General features: G+C 36.2%; 1 protein-coding gene across 1 annotated transcript; it reads right to left on the bottom strand.

The window, feature by feature from the left end:
* Positions 1-5,450: 5,450 nt before the first annotated feature.
* On the bottom strand, positions 5,451-10,125 carry LOC141617008 (uncharacterized). Its single transcript, XM_074434176.1, has 7 exons — positions 9,530-10,125; positions 9,103-9,445; positions 8,687-8,932; positions 8,439-8,560; positions 6,617-8,379; positions 6,430-6,571; positions 5,451-6,333 (listed from the first exon to the last, which is right to left on the bottom strand). The coding sequence occupies exons 1-7, from the start codon at positions 10,123-10,125 to the stop codon at positions 5,451-5,453; spliced, it is 4,095 nt and encodes a 1,364-aa protein (XP_074290277.1).
* Between the last annotated feature and the right edge of the window lie 1,218 nt (positions 10,126-11,343).

Here is an 11,343-nt window from a genome sequence, read left to right as displayed (position 1 = left end):
ACGCTGCCCAGAACCTACTCGATCGAGTATCCAAACCCACTCGATCGAGTAACGGGCTACTCGATCGAGTGCCCCCATGTACTCGATCGAGTACCCAAACTCCAACCAAACAGGACCTTCGATCTCTAACCCACTCGATCGAGTATCTAGGCTACTCGATCGAGTGACCCCCTACTCGATCGAGTACCCTAGTTACTCGATCGAGTGCCCCAAAACTCGATTCTGGACTCAAAATCGCCAAAAACCTACCCGATCGAGTCAGCCTCACTCGATCAAGTACCACCAATACGTAAGAACTACCCGCATATTACGTCGTATACTAACATGCTAACTTTATAAATCACATTATATCATAACAATCATGCTATTAATTGCCACGTTGTAAAACATTCCATCATGCTATCATTTCATCAACAATGTCTATATATATAACATTAATTTTCTTTCATCTCATCAACTTCCAATTCGAACATCCAACCATCAACACATTCCATCACATTGTTACGCAAGTTACTAAGCACACACATGACTCAACACACATTTCCCCCATGTGACCGGTTCAAAGTTGTAGGGCGACCCCCGCGACTTTAGGACGTCTCCCAAGCCTTTGCACTAGCTCCTACAACTCTTACCCCGGGTTCATTTTAATTGACTCCCTATGTTCATTAAGTTCATTGGTTACAGGTTTCAGGATCGTCGCTCTGATACCATTTGTAACACCCCCATACTCCGAGTGCCTTACCAGGACCACTCAGGTATGAAGACATCACCATCTCGGTTGCCCGAGGTATGATAATCAAGTAGACAAAACAGAAACAACATTTATTATAAGTAATTTAATGAATAGTTACAATCCATGAAACCAACTAAAAGTACGATACATTATTCAAACTATCTGTTCTCAACTGAAATGTAAATAAATACTAAACTACAGCGGAAGACTCTATCGTCATGTCGTGGCCATCCCAGCTATCCCAGTATCATCTCTATACCTGTTCAATATCTGCTCACCATCCCCGAATGGATCACCGCAGGTTTTACAAAACAACACCGGGTCGCACTAATCACACAATCAATATAGATAACAACAATAAGACAAACAGACAATTTGATGTCACACACACACATACACCACCAACTCCCATCATCTCAATACCGACCGTCCACCGGACCATACGCCAGTGGGGGACCGCAGCCGTTCCCACCTAAGCCCCGCTCATCGTACGAGCGATAACCCTGTCCATTAATGTGCACATCCCCTTTCGTGGCGGGTTCCACGAAGGGCGAAACTAGGGCGTGAGATCACTCCCGCAAGTGACCCCACTCAGCCGAGAACGCATCTCGAGAACCATCAACAAACACAACCACAATCACAATCACAATCACAATCATCATATCAAACAACTAATTACAGCACATCACCAATATCCCATTATGGGACTAATACTGAGTAGGAAATCCTACCTGGAAAGCACAACACGCAGACGGTATCTACAAATTGTCTCAAAACGCCTCTTCTACGAATTCTCCTCCTAACATACAACACATAAAGACTACCAATTACTTACTATTCATAAAGCCCCCAAATCCTAAATTAGGGTTTGACCAAACCTAGCAAAACATTATATAAATTATATTAAAAGCTTACCCTCGACGCAAGGAATCCAACGACACGAACTACGATACGAACTGACCGTCTGAACTCCGGGAATTGTTAAGGATGCGATTAGGAAGATGACTGACTGCTTTCTCTCTTAAACAGGTTTTAGGTTTTGGTAAAAGTGAATTAAAACAACGACGATTATGTTTAAATACCCTAATCGCATAATTAACAAAACCCGCGAAAAACTCCCCGTAAACCGGACACTCGATCGAGTACCCAAGGTACTCGATCGAGTACCCCCTTACTCGATCGAGTACCCCAGCTACTCGATCGAGTACCCAACAGGTCAGAAACTATTTTATTCCGCAACTTGCCCATACTCGACAGAGTAAGGGCTACTCGATAGAGTACCCCCCAAGACATATAAATACGGAGTATTACACAACTTCTCAATCTCATAAGTCATATTGACAATAGCAAGGAAACGTGGAGAATCAGAGTCAGAATAGCTAGACTATATGAAGTTTGGTTATGAGGAAGGTGATGGCTTAGGTGAGGGATGAGTTGTATTGATTTTTTACCGACATTTTGAGGAAACACAAAGGGGTAATGGATGGGTTTGGTTAGTGATTGCGTTAGGATAAGATTTTACTTTTTTTTTTGTATGATTATGGAGTACTAATTTTAGTTTAATAATTTGTAAATTTTTAATTAATGTATCAAATTTGATGTATTTTGTTATAGGAAATAGAAAGTGAAATTTTAGTTTAATAATTTTTAAATTGTCTCTTTAAACGCGTAGTATATTATTTCTACCGCTTTTTTGTTAAGGCTAATAGGTTTTTAGTTATAATTACGTCTAATTTAATTTCATAAATTAGTTCCCCTTATTGAGTTAACATTATAGTATTATTATTAATAGTTTGAGACAAGACTAACTTAGTTTCAACTGTACTTTCACAGTAATAAACTTTTTTTTTCCTCCTTACTAATATTATATTTACTATATTATAACATTAACTTAAAAGTACATATATTTTATGCAAATAATTTTATTGAATCCTTCTCTTTATAATTTCTATCTTAAAAATGCCGTGCTGTAGCATGGGTTCTATACTAGTTTAAATTAATAAAATACTCCGTCGACAACGCTCATTCTACATCGTAAAACGAACCCAAATAATGACAATGACAACTAAAAAATACATGTGTCCTATCATCATCGGGTGTTTGTCGGGTTCTTATAAATTCCAATATCGACGGATACGGGTATCTACACTGCGGCATCTTCTGCTCTGTCAAACCATTTTTTTGGCGTCCTTGAGTGCGGTCCGAGCGTCCTCAAGGTAGCTCCTGAACCTGTCCTCGATGTCCAGCAGCCGGCGGATGAAACTCTTGTTGTATTCGGTCATGATGCATGTATTACGAATGGTATCATTCATTGTTGAAGGAAGTGTTGAAGAAAGTTTGGAGTTTGTTTTAAAGATTTAGGGTTTGGAGCAGTTTAGGACGTGATAGTGAGATAATATGGAATGGTTATTGAGATAATGCATGAATTTATACTTAGTAATGTGTCATTTGACTTGTTTTTTAATTAATATATGTTTAGGAAGTTGTGCCATCATATCTTCTTCAAATCTTATAACCCTTCTCATTCCATATATTATGTCCTTTCATATGCAGGGATTTGGCATCAGTAATAATGCATGCATCGGTAATGGTAATGCATGCATCTAGTAATATATAAATTAATTTTTTTTTTAAAAAAAAATCAATAACAACGGTTATTTAAAAAAAAAACCGTTGTCTTTAGTTATAACAACGGTTTTTTATACTGTAACCGTTGTTATAACTTTCCCACCAAAATTTAGTCACACTTTCCACAACGGTTTTTTCTACTTTAAACCGTTGTTATTAGTTTTCACAACGGGTTTCTTAGAAAAACCAACCGTTGTTAAAACCTACTACAATGGACGCTTTAACAACGTCCGCTTTTTTATATAACAACGGTTTTTAACCGTTGTTATAGCCTGTATCTGTAGTAGTGCATATTCATTTATAGTTTTTGTTCACATAAATCTATCTATAAATTCTATTAAAAGGCTACCCTAAAATGACCAATTAGGTCCACATAGACAATGCCACGTAGGATAAAAAAAGCCACGCAGACATTCGAAGCTCACGTCAGCCGCATAACTCAAATGCCACACACACATTCATACCCAATTACCCCGTCTCTCATCATCACTGTTCCTACCGACAACGACAATCCCCCTTTTTCCGCTCATTTCGTCAACCGGCATTAATTTATTATTACATGACATTAATTTAATTCATTTATCTATAAATTAATTTAATTCACTTATCTATTATATTAAAAGATATTATCTATATTTTTAAATGATTTTTGTATATTAAATATATTGTTTCCAAAATTTATGTAACCCTTAGAAATTTACATCAAAATTTCATAATTTATAATTAATATTTACATTTTAATTGAAATTTTTGTGATAAAACATGTTAATAAAATTTATAATTTATAATTAAAATTGAAATTTTAACTGAAATTTTTGTAATAAAACATGTTAATAAATTAATTAAAACTCTTCATATTACTTAACACCCACCATTTTTATTAACATTTTTTTCTATTTAATTCATTTTTTTAATTAAACAAGGTAATAAATTGATTAAAACTCTTCATAATACTTAACACCCACCAAATTAATTAAAAGTTTTTCCTGTTTAATTAATTTTTATAATATAATATGTTAATAAATTGATTAAAACTCTTTATACTCCGTATTACTTAACAGTTAACACCCATAATTTTCATTAACATTTTTTCCTATTTAATTCACCTCTTGAGTTTCTCGGCAATCAATTATCTAATTAAATAATACCACAAAATAAATTAAAAATAAAATTAAAATATTGGAATTTATGGTTGCATAATGACTATAAAACCGATAATGCCTATAATAGTTTATATTCACTTTATTTATTTAAAATCTACTGCTCGTTTGTTCTTGAGTTTCTAGGTTGTGGATTATATTTTATAGTTTAATTTATTTATTTGATTATAGTGAGTATATTAAGTATTGTTGTTGTTGTTGTTGTTGTTGTTGTTGTTGTTGTTGTTGTTGTTGTTGTTGTTGTTGTTGTTGTTGTTGTTGTTGTTGTTGTTGTTGTTGTTGTTGTTGTTGTTGTTGTTGTTGTTGTTGTTGTTGTTGTTGTTGTTGTTGTTGTTGTTGTTGTTGTTGTTGTTGTTGTTGTTGTTGTTGTTGTTGTTGTTGTTGTTGTTGTTGTTGTTGTTGTTGTTGTTGTTGTTGTTGTTGTTGTTGTTGTTGTTGTTGTTGTTGTTGTTGTTGTTGTTGTTGTTGTTGTTGTTGTTGTTGTTGTTGTTGTTGTTGTTGTTGTTGTTGTTGTTGTTGTTGTTGTTGTTGTTGTTGTTGTTGTTGTTGTTGTTGTTGTTGTTGTTGTTGTTGTTGTTGTTGTTGTTGTTGTTGTTGTTGTTGTTGTTGTTGTTGTTGTTGTTGTTGTTGTTGTTGTTGTTGTTGTTGTTGTTGTCGTCGTCCAATAAAATATATTTTAATTTGTTATGTAGTTGTTTTTATTTGCTTTATATTTGAATTCATGTTTTCCATTTGGTTTAATTTAAATGATTTACATGTGACAATGTTTTGAATCCTTTGTCAAGTTTTTGCCATGTTGATGTTTGACCTTTTTGTCCATATATATATTTTTTTTTGGTGAAATGTAAGAACTTCCATTAAGCACAAACAAAGCTATTACAAGCTACCATTTTTACCACAAGACAAATTAAAGTAGCCATACAACGAAATTAACGCATTAAGGGAAGGCTACTTAACCAATTACTATCTCTAATCTGCATTTCCTTACTCATCTTTGCCAAAACCCTCATTTTATATTGATTCTGGACTTGAGTTATCACCATTTCGGGCTTCATCAGACAAGAATCAACCCTTACTTTGTTTCTCTGCATCCAAATAGCATAGTGAGCAGCCATAAAAGCACTCCCTATGACACCCTTCTGCAGTTTTGTGAACGGTCTAGTATATACCCAGGAAACAACATTCATTGCAGGTAGCTGTACATTGCACAACTGAGCAATGCCCTCCAGGATCCTGAGGCTATATACACAGTCTTGAAAAAGATGGCTATCAGATTCATCTATATTTCCACACAACAAGCATAAACTATCACTGCAACAACCAAGTTTATACAATTTATCCTTCGTCTGTAATGCTTCCCTGGCAATAAGCCATCCAATAAACTGGTGTTTAGGTAAACACCACCCATTCCAGACCTGCTTATGCCAGGCAACTCTCTGAAAAGTCCTCCTCATCACCTCGTACCCACTACTGACAGAGTAACCTCTACTCTCCTCCTGCCACAAGTTAGCAGAGTAGTATCCTAATAACTTATCCCTTACCTTAACAATGGCCTTCCAACTCCAACTGACATCATATTTAGGAATATAGTTAGGCCAAGCTGCATCCTTCACATAAACATGATGAACCCATCTAACCCACAGACTATCAGGTTTAGAAAAGACCCACCCAACAAGTTTGCCAACTGCAGCCACATTCCAAGCATAAGAATCCCTGATTCCTAGTTCCCCTTCATTCTTAGGAGCACATACTTTCTCCCAGCCAACCAGAGGGACTCTAATAAAATCCACCTTCCCATCCCAAAGATAATTCCTGCAAATAGCATCCACTTATTGTAGAACACCTTTGGGAATGATAAAAATATTAGCCCAATAAGTATACAGGGAAGTTAACACAACATTAACTAACACTAGCCTTCCTGCATAGGATAGATGCCTAGCCCCAAATCCTCTTATTCTGGACACTAGTTTCTCAATCAAAACTTGGCAGTCCTTCTTCTGTAGCCTACCATCTGTAATTGGAACTCCAAGATAAGAGAATGGGAGCTGCCCTTCAATAAAACCAGAAACTTGCAGGATCTCTTATTTAATACTACCTTGGACACCATTGAAATAAGCATTAGTCTTATTATTATTCATTTGTAGACCAGAAGCTTGTGAAAAGGTAGCAAAAACTCTAAGCATAACCATAATAGAAGCTGCATCCCCTTTACTGAATAGGAGGAGATCGTCTGCAAACATAAGGTGGGACAACTTCATCTTTGAACATATAGGATGATACTTAAAAGGGACAATCTCAGTGATATAGTGCATGACCCTGCTCAAATATTCCATTGTAATTGTAAACAGAAGAGGAGACAATGGATCACCTTGCCTCAACCCCTTTTGGCCCTTGAAAAACCCAAAAATTTCTCCATTCATGACCAGGGAATAAGAAGCAGTGCATACACATTCCATCACCAAAGCAATAAACTCCCCAGGAAACTGTAGGGCTCTCATCATTTGCTCCAAAAAACTCCAACTGATTGAGTCATATGCTTTTTTAAGGTCAACCTTGAGCATGAAACGAGGAGAGATAGCTTTCCTATTATAAAGTCTGATCACATCCTGACAAATTAAAATATTCTCAACAATGCTCCTTCCTTTAATGAAGCCACCTTGATTAGGACTAATAATGCAAGGTAAAACAGTGGCCAACCTACTGCATAATAACTTAGAGATGCACTTATAGACTACATTGCAACAGGATATAGGACGCAATTGGGTTACATTCTGAGGCCTCTCACACTTTGGAATAAGGGAAATGAGAGTATGGTTAAGCTGTTTAAGTAATTTCTCATTATGGAAGAAGTCCTGAACTGCCTCACATACTTCACCTCCAACAACATCCCAAGCATCTCTAAAGAAAGCACTTGAAAATCCATATGGCCCCACATATTTATGAATGGGAATAGAAAACATGATCTTTTTTATCTCCTCATTGGTAACTGGTGCAAGTAGCATCTCAGTATGAGCAGGGGAACAGATTGGTCCCTGCTGGACAATTGAAACACTACCAGGAGAAGTATCCTTAGCAGTCCCCAACAGGTTCATGTAGAAATCCAAAAAAGCTTGCTGAATTTGACCAGTTGTTTCACAAGCCACCCCATTCCGATCAGCAATCTTCACTACTTTATTCCTTGCTTGCCTACTCTTAAGGACACTATGAAAGTATTTAGTGTTGTTATCCCCTTTGTCCACCCAGGTAACCTTAGACTTCTGTGTAAGGAAAGCATAGCAAGCATCATTTAACTCTCTGTAACATTTAGCTGCATTAATCTCTTGCTGAATTAGATCAACATTCAAGGGATCACTCCTCAGTTTCCCTTGAATATATTCCAAGTGTTGCCAGGCTCTAACAGTATTGTTCTCAATATCATCAAATTGAGCCCTATTAAGCGGCTTCAAAGGTTGTTTTAAACTCTTCAGTTTTTTGACCAAGATGAACATTTTAGTCCCATACCATTTTTGATCCCAAATGTCCTTCACACACGCATGGAACTGCTCAGATTTACTCCACATATGAAAATATTTAAAGCTTCTTCTTTTCACTGGAGTATTCTCAGACGTCTGAATAATACAAGGAGTGTGATCCATTAAGCCCTTAGTGTAAAAGTGAGCATAGCTATCCTGGAACCTCCTCAACCAACTTTGATTAACTAACACTCTATCCAGACGACTGTAAATTCTAGTGGAAGGGTCCTGTTTATTATTCCAAGTGAATAATGAGCCAATGGCAGGACTATCCACAAGCTCACATTCATCAATACAGTTCTGAAAATCTTCCATCTCCTGCTCACTAGTAGACCCCCTAGTCTTTCTAAAGAACTCAGAACAGTGTTAAAATCACCACACACCACCCAAGCTGCAGTAATTAACTTTTTAAACCCACAGAGTCTATTCCACAACATCCTTCTATTTTCCACTTCATTGAAAGCATAAACCATAGTGATATAGAATCCATCACCAGAACCAATCTCTTTAGCCTTCATATGAATAAACTGGGCATTATATTCAAGGAAATCAATATTAAATTTCACAAGATCCCAAATCACCCAGATTCTACTTCCCTTATGCTATCTTGTATTAGTAGAGACACATCAATTAGCACAAATATTTTTACTAACAGAATTTAGAGACAAAGGTTTGACCTTTGTCTCAAGGAGACCAAACAAACCAACATGGTAATGGTGTAAGAACCACTTAATTGTATTCTGCTTTGTTGGACTGTTTAATCCCCTAAAATTCCAAAAGCCTATGTTATGCATTACCCTCCTAGGAGGTAATCCACTACCTTTCGTACCAATACCCACTTTTGGAGTAGCATTGTTCAGGGCATCCAGGAAAGTATACTGAGAAAGCTTTGATAGATTCTAATCAGCATCAAGCAATTCCTGTCTACTCAAACGAACTATAGTTCTCATTGGAGTATTAGCAACAGTGTACTTCCCATTGCCAGTCCAAGACACCTCAAAAGCATTAGGTTTCTCTATAGGTGTAGCAGCAATGGAATGGGTTGAACAACAGGAACAATTGTAATTACAGGAGCCAATACACATTCCTTCTCATCAGCAACAGGAGCCTGACCAGCAGGAACTACAGAAGGTCCAGTCTGTTTCTTTTGGATAGTCTTAGGTCTCCACTGCTGCTTATCAATGACAGGTTTTCCTTTAGGCTTAGGCTTCCTACATGTAGCAGTCTCATGCCCAATACCACCACACTGTTTACATAGGATTGGCTTCCATTCAAACTCAACAGGGATAGACACAACCTGCCCATCTTCATCCAAGAACTTGACATTTTCAGGGATCCTAAGGCCAAAAGGAACATCCACCATTACTCTAGCAAAACCCAACATAGTCTTGTCTACAGTAGCAGTGTCACTCCTAACATACTTCCCAACAAGCCCAGCAATCCGAGGGAGGCATTTACCCCAAAATTTCAAGGGAAGGTTATGCAGTTTGACTCACACTGGGACCTCCTTAACATCATCCTTAACCAGAACCACAGATTCACTCCAAGGTCTCACAATCAAAGGTTTGTTGTCAAAGAGGTAGTGACCCTGTTGTAACACAACGTTCTTTGTCCTCTCAGACTTAAATCTCACCATGAATATTCCATTAGGCAAAAAGGAAACTTTATCAAAATCATGGTTTATCCATATTCTCCTAATAAAACCATCAAGAACTTTTAATGGAGGATTTGCACCAAGAACAAAACAGTAAACCGAGTTCTTCCAATATGCAATTTCATCCTTAACATCCGCCTTAGTAAACTGAATTAAATCACTAGGTTCCTCCACAATAGGTTCTAATGGGGACTTACCTTTCCCAACTTGAGTCCAAGCACCATGATTTTCCGGTACCAGAGAGTCCAGGTCATATGGAGCAACACCAACAATTTCACTCACCATCCTAGTCTTATTAGCAACAGCTTCCACTGGTCCTCCTGGAATCACAATGGATGACGCCGTTGCAGACGATGAAGCTTTATTACTATTTTTGGTATTTTTTGTTACTGAAGATAAAGGAGAAAACCTGTTTTGGGAATTTTTTTGTATCGTCATTGTTTCAGTGCGGCTCAGAAAAAGTTGCGGATTTTTTTTGGAATTTTTTAGGTTTTTTCTCTTTCTATCTCTAGCATGTTTCAGTTTGAATTACTATTTTTTTTGTCCATATATTATTTATATAAACTTTAAAGCATCATAAAACGTATGTGAATGCAGATAACGCAAAGTATCACGTGGTTAATCTAACGAGGGATGAAATATAAAAGGCACGGAATTAAGGTAAAACTAAAGGTAAAAAAACGTAAGTTAGAAACTGAAAAGTTATGGATGTATTGTTTTATTACAAGATAGATTCAAATAAAAGAGCACATATTTTATGTCAACGGGTTGGAAAGTTTCCGGTACAAATTTTGGATAACTATTTTGTTCATATATAATTGTTTTCGTAATTGAAACGAAAAATTATTTGTACTATTTATATATTAAAAAAAAATATGTAATTGTCTTGTACTATATATCGTAATTTGTGCAAGTATTTGTTATACCACTACTACAAATCCAGGCAACCACAACGGCCCTTGAACAACGCTTATTCACGAAAATCACCATAAGATGTTGTAGAATGGATGGCGCGAATTTTACTAAACTTAATTACAACGGTTATGTGTTGTTAACCGTTGTTATTGGTTTTAACAACGGGTCAAACTTGCACAACCGTTGTTAATATAAAAACTAATAACAACAGTTTACTCTGTAATACATTATAACCGGTGTTAATAATTTGGCGCAAAATTAGTGAAAAGTAATTACAACGGTTATATTAAAACCCGTTGTTAATACTTTTTAACAACGGTTTTCTAAGGAACCATTGTTAATATATTATCTAATGACAACGGTTATATGTGTAATAACCGTTGTCAATACTTTCAAGCAAATACCACAATATATACCACACAAACACAGATCAGCTACAGCCACAAACACAGCAAACACAAACACAAACACACAACCACACTCTTTCTCATCGTCTCTTTCTCATCGTCGCTTTATCATCTCCGTCACTGTTGTTGTCATCGTCTCTTTCTTTCTCTAATTATCAAGTAAATATCTATCGATTTATAGTTTTAGGTTTTGTCATCTCCGTCATTATTGTTCTTTCTCTAATTATTTTATTTGCATGTGTTTTTCTCGATCATTGTTCTTTTTCTAATTATTATTCGCTTAATTTGTTTTTCTCCGTTTATTAGTAAAACAAATTAAATAAAATAAAACAAA

The sequence above is a fragment of the Silene latifolia genome, chromosome X (assembly GCF_048544455.1).
Source record: "Silene latifolia isolate original U9 population chromosome X, ASM4854445v1, whole genome shotgun sequence".
NCBI classification, from domain to species: Eukaryota; Viridiplantae; Streptophyta; class Magnoliopsida; order Caryophyllales; family Caryophyllaceae; genus Silene; species Silene latifolia.
The sequence above is the reverse complement of the archived record's forward strand: the minus strand, read 5'-3'. Positions and strand labels throughout refer to the sequence as shown.

Excerpts from the sequence above, each read along its gene's own strand:
- LOC141617008 (XM_074434176.1), bottom strand. The coding sequence starts at position 10,125 with ATGACGATACAAAAAAATTCCCAAAACAGGTTTTCTCCTTTATCTTCA. Across the intron at positions 9,446-9,529 it reads GATGTTAAGGAGGTCCCAGT|GAGTGACACTGCTACTGTAG; the intron begins GTGAGTCAAACT and ends GAAGTATGTTAG. Across the intron at positions 8,561-8,686 it reads AACCTTTGTCTCTAAATTCT|TTTATTCATATGAAGGCTAA; the intron begins GTTAGTAAAAAT and ends TATAATGCCCAG.